Consider the following 21,297-nt stretch of genomic DNA (forward strand, 5'->3'; position numbering starts at 1 on the left):
TTCAGAAAAGCCTGTTAGGGAGGTCTGAGGTCTGAGGACAGGTTTGAAAACCACTCAGGTATCTGAATCATGAAAGAAAAATGTTGGGGTTCATGACTGTCCCTTTAAGGAGTTAAGAGCAGTTCAGATGTACTCCTCTTGAAACCTGTTTAAATCAGTGGTTTTGACCTTCTGTGTTTTCGCCAGTTGTGGACAGATCTAAATCAGTTGGTGCTCTGAATGTTGCAGAGTCAGTTATAATTTCATCATACTTAAAGGGACAGTCTGCTTCAAAATGTTTATTGTTTAAAAAGATAGATAATCCCTTTATTACCCATTCCCCAGTTTTGCATAACTAACGCTGTTATATTAATATATATTTTACCTCTGTGATTACCCTGTATATAAGATTCTGCAGACTGCCCCCTTATCTCAGTTATTTTGACAGACTTGCATTTTAGCCAATCAGTGCTTATAGTGTTATTTATATGGCACACATGAACTAGCAGTATCTAACTGTGAAAAACTGTCAAAATGCACAGATAAGAGGAGGCCTTCAACAGCTTATAAATCAGTTTGAGCCTACCTAGGTTTAGTTTTCAACAAAGAATGCCAAGCGAACAAAGCAAATACCAAGAGACAAAGCAAATTTGAGGATAAAAGTAAATTAGAAAGTTGCTTAAAATTGCATGCCCTATCTGAATCATCAAAGTTTAATTTTGACTTGACTGTTCCTTTAAGTATCATGGAGACATTAATTCCAGCCTCTCTGGAATAAAATGGAATTAATACACTTTTCAGAAGTATCTTACAGCAAGAAAAAGGCAAAATAAATGATAAAAATGCATTGTTATGTTTTTTCCCAATACCGACTGATATCACTCGCTGATCAGCAGAGCTCCCACGGATTTATCGGTCAACAGTCGCATGAAAAAAGTCTAATTACAGTTACAAAAAAATTACAAAAAATACAGAAAACAGCAAACAAAAAACTGTTATCCATTTTAAAATGCGTTCTTTATATGCAACAATGAGAAAATAAGCTACTTTATATGCACATTTTTGTCATTTGAAATAGCTGCTTTTGCCTATTGCAACCACCAGCTTAAAGGGATAGGAAAGTCAAAATTAAACTATGATTCAGATAGAGCATATCATTTTTAGACACTTTTAAAATCATTTATTTTTTCAAATGTGCTTCGTTCTCTTGGTATTACTTGTTAAAAAATAATATGCACATGTCATACACTTGTGGGAGCTAGCTGCTGATTGGTGCCTGCACACATTTGTCTCTTGTGATTGGCTAACTAGATGTTTCAGCTAGGTGCCAGTAGTGCAAATGATAACAAGAGAATTAAGCAAATTTGATCATAGAAGTAAATTGGAAAGTTGTTTAAAACTGTATGTTCTATCCAAATAATGAAAGAAACATTTTGGGGTTTCCTGTCCCTTTAAGTGAAAATTTCAATACTGCAGTATTGGCTATAGAAAAATGATGTAAATAAGGGTGTTCCTCCAGGAGCGTTGACTGCAATGAACTCTCATCAACTGCTTTCCTGAATACATTGTCCTCAAAGCAGAGTAGATGCGGACCTGTGATTTCTAATCTGCCGGTTTCATGCAGTTATCTATAAGCCTTTCTCCATTATAAACACTTATCTTGATTTCCCATATATCTGCTTCCCCAAAAATAGTCCCTAAAATCTCCTTTCTCATTCATTCTTTCTTTTCCAAAATCTATACAACACGTGATGTTCAGAGACCTGTGATAATCACCCATTCATTACAGATGACGTTAGAGAAATGGACTCTGACCTTCCAGCCTGATCGTTCAGAAACAGGAGACTAGTTCATAGCAGGCCTAAGTTTCCAGTGTCAGTTGAGTCACATCATCGTTCTGCTCTTACACTAGTAGTTCCTGGCACTTCTTATGAGTCACTATGAATAAATCTTATGAGTAAGCATGGGCTGCAAGAGTACGAAAATGGTAAAGATGTGTTACACATGCACAATACATTTATTTCTTGCATGTTATTATTTGTATTCATTTTTTATTGTTTCCTAAGGGACAAGAATTATTTTAGTCTAAAGGTGATGATGATCTAAAACTGAAGTAGCATTATTATTTTATTTTTGCGCACTATATTGTAATATATGTGTTTCTCCTGCATAGTGAGATCTCTAAAGCTATAATTTGATTTTCTAAAATTCTTTGAGGGACCTTACAGTACTGACAAGATTTCTTAGATAATCTCTCTAGACCAGAGAGCCTTAGAGAGTCATTGCACAGGGTATTCCTGTAGTTTTCCGTTATAGCTTTAATGCAATGGATGAATTAAGCTGATTGTGATTAATGACCATGAAATATTAAACGCATTCACTTATTAGTATGCATTAAAATAACATAAAACTCAAAAATTTTCTTTCATTATTCTGATAGAGCATAGCATTTTACACAACCTTCTAATATACTTCTGTTATTAAATTTGCTTTATTCTCTTGTTATCCTTTGTTGAATGATCAGCAGTGCAGTTCTGGGAACTGCTGAACAGATTGGTGAACAAATGACAAGAGGCATATATGCGCAAACACCAATCAGATGCAAGCTCATAGTAGTGCATTGCTGCTCCTGAGCCTACCTAGGTATGCTTTTAATAAAGGATAGCAAGAGAATAAAACAAATTAGATTGTTCTGTCTGAATCATGAAAACTAATTGGATAACATAAATACATTGGGAAGTTGTTTAAAATGACATGCTCAATCTGAATCATGAATGGCCATAAAGGCCTAGGTTACTTGTGTAGCACAAAATATCAGCACTATTCTGTTTTGACATGCTCAAGCAAAATCAGTAGGGCTTCTATTTTTATATTACAAGTCCAAAGTTATTTTTTATCATTCAAGCAATAGTCTAAGACAGAGTTCTTTAAACAGCGGCCGTGCCCATTACTGGGTCACAACACCATGTTTACTGGGTCGCGACTTGTGTGTGTGTTTTATGAAAGTGTGTGGTTTTTGTATGTGTGTTGTATGAGAGTGTGTGTTGTGTTTGTTATATGAGAGTGTGTGTGGTGTGTGTGTGTGTGTTGTGTATGTGTGTGTGTTGTATGAGTGTGTGTGTTTGTTATATGAAAGTGTGTGTGTTTGTTATATGAGAGAGTGTATGTGTTGTATGAGAGTGTGTGTGTGTTGTGTGAAAGTGTGTGGTGTATGTGTGTGTGTTATATGAGTGTGTGTGTGTTTGTTATATGAGAGTGTGTGTGTTGTATGAGAGTGTGTGCGTGTTTGTTATATGAGAGTGTGTGTGTTGTATGAGAGTGTGTGTGGTGTGTATGTTGTGTGAAAGTGTGTGGTGTATATGTGTGTGTTATATGAGAGTGTGTGTGTTTACGAGAGTGTGTGTGGTGTGTGAAAGTGTGTGGTGTGTGTGTTTGTTGTATGATAGTCTGTGTGGTGTGTGTGTTTTGTATGAGTGTGTATTACCTTTTACAACACTTTCAAGTTTGACTACAATCAGCAAAAAAGTATGCACACAGCTATCTTGAGGTATATTACTGCAGAAATTTTCAGACATGGGGGCCAATTTATCAAACAGTCAATCGGCCCCAATGCATCTGTTTCTGCTCGAGCCTTCAGGCTTGCCGGAAACAGGAGTTAAGAAGCAGTGGTTGCTCCTTAACTCATACGCCTCCTCTGAGGCTGCAGACATCAATCCGTCTGATCGTGTACAATTGGGTTGATTGACACCCTCTGCTAGCAGCCGATTGGCTGCGAATCTGCAGGGGGCGGCATTGCACAAGCAGTTCACCAGAACTGCTTGTGCAATGATAAATGCCAACAGCGTATGCTGTCGGCATTCAGCGATGTCTGGCGGACATTGATAAATCGGCCCCCAAGCATAAAAATAGGGTCTTTGCATTGAGTCTTGGGATAAAAACGTTTGAAGAACCCTGGTCTAGGGTGTGCTAACATTTGCATGCTGTATAGTGCAGGTGCACTAAAATCCTCACATAACAGACTTCTTTGGAGGGGGGCGGAGTAAAGTACATATTGGGTATCGATCAAGTGCTAAGCCGAGAGTGCGCTAAGCGGAGGGTGCACTAATCAGAGGGTGCGCTAAGTTGAGGGTGGGCAAGTATTAAAGTTGTTTGTGTAGATCTTTAGTAAACTATTAATAATAGATCATAAAAAGAGCTATATTTTAAAGCGGTATTTTTTATTGAGCACAAGCACAACAGATAACTCTTGTAATATTAGCACAATGAGCGAGTTAATAGTGACCCCAGCGCTATCCATTAAAAGCATAGTGTGTGTTAGGATGCTTTGATTAAAATATTTAACCATCCACTAGTAATACTAGATAATGCATTATTCATTATTAAGATAATGTTCCCTATTCTATTGACTGAGTTCCACTTGCATTCTAGCTAGGGATGGGCGAATGTGTAAATTACCGAATTCGAATGTTAGAACGAATGTTATTACCGAAATTCGAATTACAAATCTGAATGTTGAACGAATGAATATTCTTAAAAATTCTATAATCGAATGCTATTTACAGTTTTCGAATGTCACTTTTGAATTCGAATGTTTATAATTAGATCGAATGCCCACATTCGAAATTTCGAATTTAACATTCAATTTAACAAATACTATTCAGGAGTTCAATAGTTCATGTGGTAGGGAATTTAGTAAATTGATACATAATAGATACAAATATATAAATTCAAATTTTTCGAATTTTGCATAATTTGAATATTACATTTAATATAATACAAAGCAAAACATTCTATCATTCAAAAGAATATTTTCGAATGTAATCGTAAAATTCGAAACCGAAGATTTGAAAATTGAATGTTAGAATGTTATGTAAACATTCGAAGTTCGATTCAAACGAACGAATGTGTTAAAATTAGTTTCTTTTTTTTTCTTTTTTTTCGAATGTTGCGAAACATTCACCCATCCCTAATTCTAGCCCAAGGGGCCGATTTATCAAGGGCCGAATGGCCCCTGATTTCTCTGTTTCAGCGCAAGCCTTCAGGCTCTCCGGAAACAGCAGTTATGAAGCAGCGGTCTTAAGACTGCTGCTCCTTAACTGGTCCGCCTCCTCTGAGGCTGCGCACATCAATCCACCTGATCGTGTTCACTAGAACTGCTTATGCAATGTTAAACGCTGTCAGCATTCAGCGGTGTCTGGCGGACATTACACGCTACAGCGTATCATGTCTGCCAGACTTTAATAAATCTGCCCCCAAAACTTTTAATTATGCACAGTAAAAAAAGAAAAGTTTTGCATTGTACTTTCATTATTTATTTTGCCTGCTTTTACTCTTAGAGAGGCTGGAGTATATCAGGATACAAAACTTTGACCCTGGAACATTCTATTTAGTGATTGCTTGATCAGTGTAGTAGCTAATGTACATCTGTCCACAGCAAAGTAAATGTTTGCTTATTCCCCAGAAGAGAGGCTATCCACAATATCCTACTGAAGGGGTTAAAGTAAGTTAGGTTTATCACATGTGTGCATGTGTATATATCAACTTTCTGTATACAGCTGTCCTAGACCCCCATAATGGTCTCAAGCCTTTTCTATAATTAGGAATGCTTGCAGCCTATCCGAGGCATTTTTGAGCCAGTTATCCATTCACAGCAGCAGCTGTCACTCACAGATTTCCAAATGGCCTCTTGGGAGCATTGTTCCTTTTAATACACAAAACATGGTCTCATAAATATTAAGCACACACACACTGATATACTGAGCTACACGTTAATGCACAGTGCATACACACACATAAACAGATACAAACCATGCCCACACACACATATATATATATATATATATATATATATATATATATATATATATATATACAGTCACACTGTGCATATACTAACACATACACACCAAGCATACACACACACATAAACAGTCACACCATACACATATACCAAGCATACCTACACATACATACATACACAGTCACACCATACACATACACCAAGCATACACACACATACACACATATACAGTCACACCATACACATACACCAAGCATACACACACATACACACATACACAGTCACACCATACACATACACCAAGCATACTTACACCCACACACACACACATAAACAGTCACACCATACACATATACCAAGCATACCTACACATACATACATACACAGTCACACCATACACATACACCAAGCATACACACACATACACACATATATAGTCACACCATACACATACACCAAGCATACACACACATACACACATACACAGTCACACCATACACATACACCAAGCATACTTACACCCACCCACACATACATACACAGTCACACCATACATATACATACACACCAAGCATACACACACACATATACGTACACAGTCAGATCATACATATACATACACACCAAGCATACACACACACATATACATACACAGTCACACCATACATATACATACATACCAAGCATACAAACACACAAACACACACATATACATACACAGTCACACCATACATATATACCAAGCATACTTACACCCACACATACATACACAGTCACACCATACATATACATGCACACCAAGCATACAAACACACACATATAAACACACACATATACATACACAGTCACACCATACATACACACCAAGCATACAAACATACAAATACACACATATAAACACACACACATATACATACACAGTTACACCAAACATATACATACACACCAAGCATACAAACACACACATATACATACACAGTCCCACCATACACATACACACACACCAAGCATACACACATACATATACAGTCACACCATACACACAAACACACACATATAAACACACACACACACACATACATACACAGTCACACCATACATATACATACACACCAAGCATAAAAAGCACACAAACACACACATATAAACACACACATACACAGTCACACCATACATATACATACACACCAAGCATACAAACACACACATATAAACACACACATATACATACACAGTTACACCAAACATATACATACACACCAAGCATACAAACACACACATATACATACACAGTCCCACCATACACATACACACACACCAAGCATACACACATACATATACAGTCACACCATACACACAAACACACACATATAAACACACACACACATACATACACAGTCACACCATACATATACATACACACCAAGCATAAAAAACACACAAACACACACATATAAACACACACATACACAGTCACACCATACACATACATAAACACCAAGCATACGCACATACACACATACACAGCTCTCACTCAAAGCTTTCTAAAGGGCATGACACAGATACACACAAATACACGATGCATTAGCACTCACACACACATACTGCACATCCATTATGCTCACACACAAAAACAATGCACGTGCACACACACACACACACACACACACATGCTGTGAACACACATACACACTGTCAACACATACATACACATCATGCACACACATGCAGATGCATTGTGGGCACACATACATGCTGATGCACACATATACACACCATCACCACACACATACACACAATTATGCACACACACATACTCGCCATGCACACAGATACACACACCATGCACACATATACACATACACACATATACACACACACACCAAGCACACACACTCACTCAGACATGCAGATACATTGTGCACCACTTGTAATTTATTGTGCGTCCATAATGTTTGAGTTTGCTCAGTTCATATGTTAACAAACAAGATTATTTTTAAAGTGAATTGAAATTACAAACAGTTTAAATAATACTTTTTAACTATGAAACTTGCACACAAAATAAATGCAATTATTGAAGTGTTCATTTATGATTCCAATTAGGTGTTTCAAGGTTTAAACGTGTTAATTATAAATGTAATCAGAATGATATAAAATGATAATTATACACATCCTGAATTAATATTATCAATAACTTGAAAAAACTAGCAGCATTACAGATCGATTGGAAACATGTTGAAGTAAAAAAAACAAAAAAAAACAAAAAAACACCAGAGCTATTTTGCAATAGTTTTTAAAAAAAATGGAATCCAGGTCTATATAAAACATATGCAAAGTGGTGAAACACATAGCTGAAGGCCCACTTGGGAGCTGCAATTAGCAAGGTCTGGCTAGATTAATTTAGTAGCATAAGCACCTTTATTTTTTATGATGATAGTATTGCTTCCCACCCTACCACGTACAGTATACTATAGGTATTTATATTTTATTGACACACAAAAACCGGACACAATCACACTCTTTCTCTCCCTAATACACACACACGCACACAAACACACAGACACAAACACACAAACACACAGACACAAACACACATACACAGACACAAACACGCACACACACATACACGCACACAAACACACATACACAGACACAAACACACATACACAGACACAAACACACATACACAATTACACACTCTCTCCCTCTCATACACAAACACAACATTCACTGTCTCTTACACACATACACCCAAACACACACAACCACTCTGTCTTCCCACTCTTTCTCACAAACGCATTCACACACTTTTCTCTATCGCACACACATAAAATATCAACATTTACACACAGTCACAAAACCACCAATACACAAACACAGATAACCCCTCTCACACACAAATATACAACCCATTTCTCTCTCTCTCACACACACACACACACTCACACACACACACTCTCTCACTCACACTCACACATACACACACAAAGACAGACAACAGTCCTTTAACACATAAAAAAGGCAACTCTTACTGTAATGTCCCCTTGTTCTTCAGAATCTTTGTTTTCCTCACAAAGGTCAGTTGAACAATTATAGTTTGTATCCATTGGTTCTGTGAGAACTTTAGATAATTCCGGCCCTATGTGTTTTTTGTTCAGAAGCTTGATGTATTCACTATTATTAGGTGTTGAGTCAGAAAAATGTGAATCTCCCTGTTCACAATTTATAGCAATGGTCGATATGTCCTTATCCAGAGTAGCAGACATTTTATCATCCAGTCTGTGTATTGCACATTGTTCCTTTTCTGAGCCTGCTTGTATAAGTTGGTAAGACTTTGGTTCCTCTGTCATTGCTTGCAGTGAATTAACAAATCGAGCAGGAAAGAGGTCAGCAACTTTACCATCCTTATTCGTTTTACCATGAATAGATACTATTCCACTCAAATTATTTTCTGTATATTCTTCTTCAATGCCAGCATGGTCATTTTGAATGGCAGCTGCAACCAATACAAGTTTACATCTCTCTTTATTTTTCACACTGGAAGATTCGTCTTGTGGATGCCCCACAGTAATCACCATTTCTGTGTGTAAATCTCTTAGACAGTCCCCAGATAATTCTCTTTTGACAGCTGCTTCTGGTAGATCTGAGTGACTGTCACAGTGACCAGTCAAGTCATCTATAGCTGGTGTGTTATTTGACACTTCATTCACACAAGTAATTCCAGTGAGGAAATGTTCACACCCATTTAGGCAGTCCTGACTTACTTTTGTCTCATCACCCTGGTCACTTGCCAGCACAAAATCAGGGTCATTGTCTATCATAGACCTTTGCCAGATTTCATTGACATAGTCTCTTAGGACATCAGTACATTCCAAATAGTTGAGACAATCATCAAAAAGTTCCTCTGCTCCTGTTGTGTGATCATCCCAGTTTGGTTCAATAGCACTGCAACAATATTTAGGTGTATGCCACACATAGAACACATGAGCCATGGTACCGGTGTGGCATGTAAATATTCCTGGTAGTTTATTCGATATTTGTAAATCACCATTTGAAGAAGTTTGGTTGCTTATACTAGATGATACATTTTTAGTTTTATCTTCATCCATTGGGTTATGTATTGGGCTGGAATGTTCTGAATATTTAATATCTTCCTCAAAAATAAAAAGCGTTTCATCTTTTTTCATATTGAGCTCACAATTATTGCTTTTATCTGTTCCTTCTGTGTTTTCTACCATTGTGCTGTTGTTCAAGGTTTGTTTATTCACAGGAGGTAATTCCTGAATAGTCAGAATTTGTTGATCATGATAATAACTATTTTGTGCATTATAAGTACCAGGAACCATAAGGTTTGAATCTCTCTCCATAAGGCAATCAATTTCTTGTGTAACTATGATTTATAAAAACTTTTGTAAGTTTGTGTCAAATTCTTAAAGTAACTGACATTGTATTAATATTTAAACTAGCTGTTTTTAATGATAAAATGTTTAGCCTGTGCTCTAAAGTCATTCTGTGCAAAACTACAAGCGATGGACTTCAAATCTCTTGCAACCTCCTAAATAAAAAAGAAAAAACACAAATTAAGATTTCAGCTAAAATGCTTTGATGTTTACTAGCTAAAATACTGAATCTACAAATAAACACTCAAAAACTTACTCTGGTTGCAGCCTCATTTTCATTTTTTTATTTTTGTGAATAAATTCTGCGGTAATCTATTTTAAAATTTAAAAATGTTCTCACCGTTCTTTCCTTTCTGTTTGGAATATTGTCAACATATATTGTAGTGCAGTGTTTCTCAATCGCGGTCCTCAAGTTCCCCCAACAGGCCAGGTTTTCATTATAGTTGGACCAGTGCACAGGTGAAATAATCAGCTGATTAGTGACACCATGGTTACTAACTTGCTGTCACCCATAAGCTGATTACTTCACCTGTGCACTGGCTCAGCAATAATGAAAGCTTGTCCTGTTAGGTCTACTTGAGGATCGCGGTTGAAAAACAATTTTGTAGTGCATCAAGTGACAGTGCAAAGCGATAGGTCTCTGTCGCAACGACTGAAAAAAGCCACAGACAATACGTACACAAATGAGTGTTACTGTATTTCAGTATAACTTTAAGGACACTTCAATCTGAAATTTAATCCATGTAATTTTTACATGTAATTTTTTTTTATCCCTATTTTGATATTATTCAACCGTTTTATAATTGAATATCATTCTTATCTCACGAGCAAAACGAGGGCCTGATTTGGCGCTGGGGTAATAGTTTGCTTACCCTGGTCTAGAGCCAATTTGAGCCAAATACCTAGGAGCTTTTATATGATGGCTGACTAAAAGATATGACTAATTAATTCCCTATTATCTTACATTTCTCAGTACAGTCAATGACATACAACTACTGAGCATACAGGCTTTAACTCAGCAGACAGATGTTTTATGGAACAAGTAGTATATGTGAATTTAGAATTAAAGATAAACATTGATGCTGACATTAGGACACACAGTGTAATATTTTTAGACAATGATTTTAAAATTTAAATTGATGTTTGATTCAATAGAATCTTAAGCTGATAGCTCAAAGGGATAGCCCGCCTAACATTAATTAAAATCACCTCTTTACTGTCACGCTATTTTCAGTGTATTTCTTCCTTCTCTTGAATTTTTTTTTTTCAGTAAGAAATGTCTTCTTATATGCCAGCCCATTTTATAACAGATTATATATACAGTGGGTCAAAAAAGTATTTAGTCAGGCACCAATTGTGCAAGTTCTCCCACTTAAGAAGATGAGAGAGGCCTGTAATTTTCATCAACTATGAGAGACAAAATGTGGAAACAAATCCAGATAATCACATTGTCTGATTTAGAAAGAATTTATTTGCAAATGATGGTGGAAAATAAGTATTTGGTCAATATCAAAAGTTCATCTCAATACTTTGTTATATATCCTTTGTTGGCAATAACAGAGGTCAAACATTTTCTGTAAGTCTTCACAAGGTTGTCACACACTGTTGCTGGTATGTTGGCCCATTCCTGCTTGCAGATCTCCTCTAGAGCAGTGATGTTTTGGGGCTGTCGCTGGGCAACACGGACTTTCAACTCCCTCCAAAGGTTTTCTATGGGGTTGAGATCTGGAGACTGGCTAGGCCACTCCAGGACCTTGAAATGCTTCCACTCCTTCGTTGCCCGGGCAGTGTGTTTGGGATCATTGTCATGCTGAAAGACCCAGCCACATTTCATCTTCAATGCCCTTGCTGATGGAAGGAGGTTTGCACTCAAAATCTCATGATACATGGCCCCATTCATTCTTTCATGTCCTGTTCCCTTTGCAGAGAAACAGCCCCAAAGCATGATGTTGCCACCCCCATGCTTCACAGTAGGTATGATGTTCTTTGGTTGCAACTCAGCATTCTCTCTCCTCCAAACATGACAAGTTGTGTTTCTACCAAACAGTTCTACTTTGGTTTCATCTGACCATATGACATTCTCCCAATCCACTTCTGGATCATCCAAATGCTCTCTAGCATACTTCAGATGGGCCCGAACATGTACTGGCTTAAGCAGGGGGACATGTCTGGCACTGCAGGATCTGAGTCCCTGGCGGTATAGTGTGTTACTGATGGTAGCCTTTGTTACGTTGGTCCCAGCTCTCTGCAGGTCATTCACTAGGTCCCCCTGTGGGGTTCTGGGATGTTTGCTCACCGTTCTTGTGATCATTTTGACCCCACGGGGTGAGATCTTGCGTGGAGCCCCAGATCGAGAGAGATTATCAGTGGTCTTGTATGTCTTCCATTTTCTAATTATTGCTCCCACAGTTGATTTCGTCACACCAAGCTGCTTGCCTATTGCAGATTCAGCCATTAATACAGGTAATGAGTGGAGGACAGAGGAGCCTCTTAAAGAAGAAGATACAGGTCTGTGAGAGCCAGAAATCTTGCTTTTTTGTAGGTGACCAAATACTTATTTTCCACTATAATATGCAAATAAATTATTTCCAAATCAGACAATGTGATTGTCTGGATTTGTTTCCACATTTTATCTCTCATAGTTGAGGTATACCTATGATGAAAATTACAGGCCTCTCTCATCTTCTTAAGTGGGAGAACTTGCAAAATTGGTGGCTGACTAAATACTTTTTTGCCCCACTGTATAACTAGATTGCAATCAGAAGGGGTTACACAGGTACAGAGAGAAAACTGTCCCAGCTCTTAAAATATCCATTGATTGCAAAAAATACATATGATACCCTGATTACATATATATTTGCAATTATTCCTGCTCAGAATAATAATAAATGTACACTATATACATATAGTGGTATAAATAAACACAGAGATATGAAAGACAACATTGTTTAGAATAAAAAAAGGAATTTAGGGAAAATAAATATGTTTGAAAAAGATTTCTGACAACACCCACACACATATATATATATATACAAGTATGTGCAAAGATATATGTACAAATTCTAGCATTAATAATCATTTATAAAAAAAACTATTAGATAAAAGCATATCATGACTTCTAGAAATACAAATACACATTAATTTATTCACATTAATTTTACATTCTTGTTTATTTAAGAAAAAAAATATTACTTTTAGAAATGAGACTTTGGCCCCTAGTTATCAAGCCGTCAACCGCGAATACGCTGGAATTCCGCAGCGTATTTGTGGCGAGGCTGATTCGCCTTAGTTATCAAGCCCTACACACCGGCAAAAGTAGAATATAGTGACGTAAGCTTCGATCCGCCGGACCCAGTCCGACACAGATCGATTCTTACGTCACTCCAGATGTTCCGAACGCAAGTTCGGCACAATCTGACTACTTTTGCTAGTTATCAAATGACTAACAGGTACGCTCGGCACTTTTCCGGCCCAGCGTACCTGGTTTTCAATCCGCCGCCCTGGAGGCAGCGGATCCCATAGGAATCAATGGGAGCCTGACCATAGCGAAAGTTCATGTTCGCTGCTGCCCGACATCCCATTGATTCCTATGGGAGATGTCTGCACCTAACACCCTAACATGTACCCCGAGTCTAAACACCCCTAATCTGTCCCCCCCCTACACCGCCACAACTAAATAAATGTATTAACCCCTAAACCGCCGCTCCCGGAGCCCACCGCCACCTACATTATACCTAGTAACCCCTATCCTGCCCCCCCCTATACCGCCGCCACCTATAATAAATGTATTAACCCCTATCCTGCCGCAAAAAGAGCTGAATACTTTGGGGCATGCCCCGCAAAAGGCCCTTTTAAGGGCTGGTAAGGTAATAGAGCTGTTAACTTTCGTAATTTAGAATAGGGTAGGGCATTTTTTTATTTTGGGGGGCTTTGTTATTTTATTAGGGGGCTTAGATTAGGTGTAAGTATCTTAAAATTGTTAAGGGGGGGGTGATGGTGTAGGGGGGGCAGGATAGGGGTTAATAAATTTATTATAGGTGGCGACGGTGTAGGGGGGGCAGATTAGGGGTTAATAAGTTTAATATAGGTGGCGGCAGGGTCCGGGAGCGGCGGTTTAGGGGTTAAACAATTTATTTAGTTGTGGCGGGGTCCGGGATCAGCAGGATAGGGGTTAATAAATTTATTATAGGTGGCAGCGGTATAGGGGGGGGCAGATTAGGGGTTACTAGGTATAATGTAGGTGGCGGCGGGGTCCGGGAGCGGCGGTTTAGGGGTTAATACATTTATTATAGTTGCGGCAGGGTCTAGGAGCGGCAGTTTAGGGGTTAATAACTTTATTTAGTTGCGGGGGGCTCCGGGGGTGCCGGTATAGGGGGAAGAACAGTGTAGTTTAGTGTGGGTGCTTAGTGACAGGCTAGCAATAAAGCTGGGAAAAAGCCGAAGAGCAGCGAGATCGGATGAGTGATAACTATCACAGTCCGCTGCTCATCGCCCCGTACTTGGTGCGCGGCTTTTTGACAGCTTTATTGATAACTTTGGCGAGTGTATTCAGGTCCGCGGCGGCGATGGTAGGCGAGCGTATTGGGGCCGGCGATGGCAGGTAAGTAGACACGTTGATAACTAGAGGCCTTTGAGTAATGTAGGCAGGGGTTGTATTGACCATGCAAAAGGATTTGAGAATTCTAGAATTCTACGTGCAATGTGCACAAATGCTTGCAGTTTAGTAAGTAAATTACCTGCACTTACTGCAATAATGATTCAAGATAAATTGGATTTAGTAGCTATAACAGAGACATGGTACAATGACTCTCACGACTGGGAAACAGTCATACCTGGTTACATCTTGTTTAAAAAAAACAGAGTGGGAAAAAAAGGGGGCAGAGTTTTTCTGTACGTGAAAGCAGAGGCGTAACTAGAAACCACAGGGCCCAGGTGCAAGAATCTAAGAAGGGGCCCCCCACCACCCCTCCAAAAAAAGCTGAATTTAATACATATATATATATTTTTTTACATTTAACACAGAAAAAAACGTAAATCAGATTACATGTCTGCAAAAGCAGATACCCTGTGCCCACAGTCTGTGAGATGGTCTGACCCCCTATTACTGTATATAGTGACACTGTTTAACCCACCAGTACTGTATATAGTGAGTTAGTGACACAGTCTGTAATCTGCCGGTGAGATGGCTGGCCTGACCCTACCTGCCCCAGTTCTTTATAAAGTGACCACAGTAGTCAGTGACATGGTCCACCCCCCATACTGTATATAGTGGTACTGTATAGTGACACTGTTTACCCCCTGCCCTCCCCCCCATGCTGTAGTAACAAGGTCTGTAATTTGCTGGTTCCACAAACATACACAAACACACATACATGCATAAATACACACATACATACATACACACACACACACATAAACACCAATGGGTAAAACAGAAACACTAACCCCTGTAGTCATGTCACACTCACATGATATCAGTGCATGCAGTGGTAGGTTAACGTTTTTTATTAAAAAAAAAAAATTATAAAAAAAAATGTTTTATTTTTTTTGTTTTTTTTTTAAAGCTGGGCCCCCACCCTCAGGGGCCCAGTCGCACCTGCGACCTCTGCACCCTCTGTAGTTTTGCCCCTGCGTGAAAGAAACTATTAAGTAACTGAAATTGTAGAAAAAAATGACAATGTAGAAAGTGTTTGGGTAACTATAGAAACTGAAGGGAAACAGGTGTTTAGAATAGGAGTAGTATATAGACCACCATTACAGGATGAAGCATCAGACAATTTATTAATTAATGAAATAGGCAAAATTACAATGAAGGGCAATGTTATAGTAGTGGGGGACTTTAATATGCCTGATGTAGACTGGGAAATACCTGTTGCCAAATCAAGTAGAAGTAAATACATTCTGGAATCTTTACAAGGGGTATCTCTTGAGCAACTAGTAAAAGAACCAACACTTAAAGGAACTATATTAGATTTAGTACTTACAAACAGTGATATAGTATCTGAGGTGTCTGTGGGTGAGAACATCAGTCTGTATGGTTTAATATTCAGGCAAAGGTACTGTGCAACCATAGTAAAACAAAAGTCTTAGGCCTAGATTTGGAGTTTGGCGTTAGCCGTGAAAACCAGCGTTAGAGGCTCCTAACGCTGGTTTTAGGCTACCGCCGGTATTTGGAGTCAGTGATTAAAGGGTCTAACGCTCACTTTTCAGCCGCGACTTTTCCATACCGCAGATCCCCTTACGTCAATTGCGTATCCTATCTTTTCAATGGGATCTTTCTAACTCCGGTATTTAGAGTCGTTTCTGAAGTGAGCGTTAGAGCTCTAACGACAAAACTCCAGCCGCAGGAAAAAAGCAGGAGTTAAGAGCTTTCTGGGCTAACGCCGGTTCATAAAGCTCTTAACTACTGTACCCTAAAGTACACTAACACCTATAAACTACCTATGTACCCCTAAACCGAGGTCCCCCCACATCGCCGTCACTCGATTAAATTTTTTTAACCCCTAATCTGCCGACCGCCACCTACGTTATACTTATGTACCCCTAATCTGCTGCCCCTAACCCCGCCGACCCCTGTATTATATTTATTAACCCCTAACCTGCCCCCCACAACGTCGCCGCCAGCTACTTACAATAATTAACCCCTAATCTTCCGACCGCAAAGCGCCGCCACCTACGTTATCCTTATGTACCCCTAATCTGCTGCCCCTAACACCGCCGACCCCTATATTATATTTATTAACCCCTAATCTGCCCCCCTCAACGTCGCCGACACCTGCCTACACTTATTAACCCCTAATCTGCCGAGCGGACCTGAGCGCTACTATAATAAAGTAATTAACCCCTAATCCGCCTCACTAACCCTATCATAAATAGTATTAACCCCTAATCTGCCCTCCCTAACATCGCCGACACCTAACTTCAATTATTAACCCCTAATCTGACGACCGGAGATCATCGCTACTATAATAAATGTATTAACCCCTAAAGCTAAGTCTAACCCTGACACTAACACCCCCCTAACTTAAATATAATTTAAATCTAACGAAATTAATTAACTCTTATTAAATAAATTATTCCTATTTAAAGATAAATACTTACCTGTAAAATACATCCTAATATAGCTACAATATAAATTATAATTATATTGTAGCTATTTTAGGATTAATATTTATTTTACAGGCAACTTGGTAATTATTTTAACCAGGTACAATAGCTATTAAATAGTTAAGAACTATTTAATAGTTACCTAGTTAAAATAATAACAAATTTACCTGTAAAATAAATCCTAACCTAAGTTATAATTAAACCTAACACTACCCTATCAATAAATTAATTAAATAAACTACCTACAATTACCTACAATTAACCTAACACTACACTATCAATAAATAAATTAAATACAATTGCTACAAATAACTACAATTACATAAACTAACTAAAGTACAAAAAATAAAAAAGAACTAAGTTACAAAAAATAAAAAAATATTTACAAACATAAGAAAAATATTACAACAATTTTAAACTAATTACACCTACTCTAAGCCCCCTAATAAAATAACAAAGACCCCCAAAATAAAAAAATGCCCTACCCTATTCTAAATTAATAGAGTTAAAAGCTCTTTTACCTTACCAGCCCTGAACAGGGCCCTTTGCGGGGCATGCCCCAAGAAAATCAGCTCTTTTGCCTGTAAAAAAAAACATACAATACCCCCCCCCCAACATTACAACCCACCACCCACATACCCCTAATCTAACCCAAACCCCCCTTAAATAAACCTAACACTAAGCCCCTGAAGATCTTCCTACCTTGTCTTCACCATCCAGGTATCACCGATCCGTCCTGGCATCCGGTGCTGAAGAGGTCCAGAAGAGGCTCCAAAGTCTTCCTCCTATCCGGCAAGAAGAGGACATCTGGACCGGCAAACATCTTCTCCAAGCGGCATCTTCGATCTTCTTCCATCCGGTGCGGAGCGGGTCCATCTTGAAGCAGCCGACGCGGATCCATCCTCTTCTTCCGGCGTCTCCCGACGAATGACGGTTCCTTTAAGGGACGTCATCCAAGATGGCGTCCCTCGAATTCCGATTGGCTGATAGGATTCTATCAGCCAATCGGAATTAAGGTAGGAATATTCTGATTGGCTGATGGAATCAGCCAATCAGAATCAAGTTCAATCCTATTGGCTGATCCAATCAGCCAATCAGATTGAGCTCGCATTCTATTGGCTGTTCCGATCAGCCAATAGAATGCGAGCTCAATCTGATTGGCTGATTGGATCAGCCAATAGGATTGAACTTGATTCTGATTGGCTGATTCCATCAGCCAATCAGAATTTTCCTACCTTAATTCCGATTGGCTGATAGAATCCTATCAGCCAATCGGAATTCAAGGGACACCATCTTGGATGACGTCCCTTAAAGGAACCGTCATTCGTCGGGAGACGCCGGAAGAAGAGGATGGATCCGCGTCGGCTGCTTCAAGATGGACCCGCTCCGCACCAGATGGAAGAAGATCGAAGATGCCGCTTGGAGAAGATGTTTGCCGGTCCGGATGTCCTCTTCTTGCCGGATAGGAGGAAGACTTTGGAGCCTCTTCTGGACCTCTTCAGCACCGGATGCCAGGACGGATCGGTGATACCTGGATGGTGAAGACAAGGTAGGAAGATCTTCAGGGGCTTAGTGTTAGGTTTATTTAAGGGGGGTTTGGGTTAGATTAGGGGTATGTGGGTGGTGGGTTGTAATGTTGGGGGGGGTATTGTATGTTTTTTTTTACAGGCAAAAGAGCTGATTTTCTTGGGGCATGCCCCGCAAAGGGCCCTGTTCAGGGCTGGTAAGGTAAAAGAGCTTTTACATTTATTAATTTAGAATAGGGTAGGGAATTTTTTATTTTGGGGGTCTTTGTTATTTTATTAGGGGGCTTAGAGTAGGTGTAATTAGTTTAAAATTGTTGTAATATTTTTCTTATGTTTGTAAATATTTTTTTATTTTTTGTAACTTAGTTCTTTTTTATTTTTTGTACTTTAGTTAGTTTATTTAATTGTAGTTATTTGTAGATATTGTATTTAATTTATTTATTGATAGTGTAGTGTTAGGTTTTATTGTAGGTAATTGTAGGTATTTTATTTAATTAATTTATTGATAGGGTAGTGTTAGGTTTTATTGTAGGTAATTGTAGGTATTTTATTTAATTAATTTATTGATAGGGTAGTGTTAGGTTTAATTATAACTTAGGTTAGGACTTATTTTACAGGTAATTTTGTTATTATTTTAACTAGGTAACTATTAAATAGTTCTTAACTATTTAATAGCTATTGTACCTGGTTAAAATAATTACAAAGTTGCCTGTAAAATAAATATTAATCCTAAAATAGCTACAATGTAATTATAATTTATATTGTAGCTATATTAGGATGTATTTTACAGGTAAGTATTTAGCTTTAAATAGGAATAATTTATTTAATAAGAGTTAATTAATTTCGTTAGATGTAAATTATATTTAAGTTAGGGGGGTGTTAGTGTTAGGGTTAGACTTAGCTTTAGGGGTTAATCCATTTATTATAGTAGCGTTGATCTCCGGTCGTCAGATTAGGGGTTAATAATTGAAGTTAGGTGTCGGCGATGTTAGGGAGGGCAGATTAGGGGTTAATACTATTTATGATAGGGTTAGTGAGGCGGGTTAGGGGTTAATAACTTTATTATAGTAGCGCTCAGGTCCGCTCGGCAGATTAGGGGTTAATAAGTGTAGGCAGGCGACGTTGAGGGGGGCAGATTAGGGGTTAATAAATATAATATAGGGGTCGGCGGTGTTAGGGGCAGCAGATTAGGGGTACATAGGGATAACGTAGGTTGCGGCGGTGTACGGAGCGGCAGATTAGGGGTTAATAATAATATGCAGGGGTCAGCGATAGCGGGGGCGGCAGATTAGGGGTTAATAAGTGTAAGGTTAGGGGTGTTTAGACTCGGGGTACATGTTAGGGTGTTAGGTGCAGACGTAGGAAGTGTTTCCCCATAGGAAACAATGGGGCTGCGTTAGGAGCTGAACGCTGCTTTTTTGCAGGTGTTAGGTTTTTTTACAGCTCAAACAGCCCCATTGTTTCCTATGGGAGAATCGTGCACGAGCACGTTTTTGAGTCTGGCCGCGTCCGTAAGCAACTCTGGTATCGAGAGTTGCATTTGCGGTAAAAATGCTCTACGCTCCTTTTTTGGAGCCTAACGCAGCATTTTTTTGAACTCTCGATACCAGAGTTAATTTTATGGTGCGGCCAGAAAAAAGCCAGCGGAGCGTTAACAGCCCATCTACCGCCAAACTCCAAATCTAGGCCTTAGACTTTAGAACAACTGATTTTTCTTACATGGGCAGATACCTAGATGAATCTCTAAAAGGGATGGCACAGATTACAGAAGTACAAGAACAGTGGGAATATTTTAAAAATGCTATTCTAGATGCAACTAAACACTGTATTAAGCTTGTTTGTAAAAGTAAAAGAAATAGAAAACCAATATGGTTTTCAAGAGAAGTAGCACATGCAGTTAAGGCAAAAAAAGACAGTCTATAAAAAATTCAAACTCACTGGCTCAGAAGAGGATAAGAAAAAATGGAGAACCCATCAAAAGATGACAAAACAGTTAATCAGAAAGGCTAAAGCTGATGCAGAAGCAATCTGTAAAAAACAGTGACAAAACCTTCTTTAGATATACCAGTGAAAAGAGAAAAACAGAGGGATAGTTAGACTCAAAAATGATGATAGAGTAGTGGAAGAAGATAAATAGCAAACTGTTTAAATGATTACTTTTGTTCAGTCTTTACAAAAGATGGTAAAGATAGTGAGATTCTATTAAGGGATGTTACTGTAAATAATAATGTGAGTAGTACGTTTCTTTTTACAGAGGAAGAGGTTTCAAAGGCTTTATCAAAAATAAAAGTAAATAAGTCTGTGGGTCCAGATAATATTCATCCAAGGGTTCTAAGAGAACTTCGATCCGTAATAGCTACTCCATTAACTGATTTATTTAATCAGTCACTTCTAACAGGTGTTGTTCCAAAAGACTGGCCAATGTAGTCCCTTTTCATAAAAAGGGTAGTAGGGAAGATTCTGCTAACTATAACCTCAATTGCAG

The 21,297-nt window shown here is 38.5% G+C and overlaps 1 protein-coding gene across 2 annotated transcripts in view; it reads right to left on the minus strand.

Annotated features, from left to right (window-relative positions):
* Positions 1-21,297, minus strand: part of ALPK2 (alpha kinase 2) — a 216,542-nt gene that overhangs the window by 140,140 nt on the left and 55,105 nt on the right. For both annotated transcript variants that reach the window (XM_053701164.1, XM_053701165.1), the window contains exon 2: positions 8,812-10,334. In XM_053701164.1, the coding sequence (XP_053557139.1) occupies positions 8,812-10,146 (1,335 nt within the window). In that variant the 5' untranslated portion in view covers positions 10,147-10,334. The remainder of the gene's footprint in view (positions 1-8,811; positions 10,335-21,297) is intronic.

Source organism: Bombina bombina, chromosome 2, assembly GCF_027579735.1.
Source record: "Bombina bombina isolate aBomBom1 chromosome 2, aBomBom1.pri, whole genome shotgun sequence".
Taxonomy (NCBI): domain Eukaryota; kingdom Metazoa; phylum Chordata; class Amphibia; order Anura; family Bombinatoridae; genus Bombina; species Bombina bombina.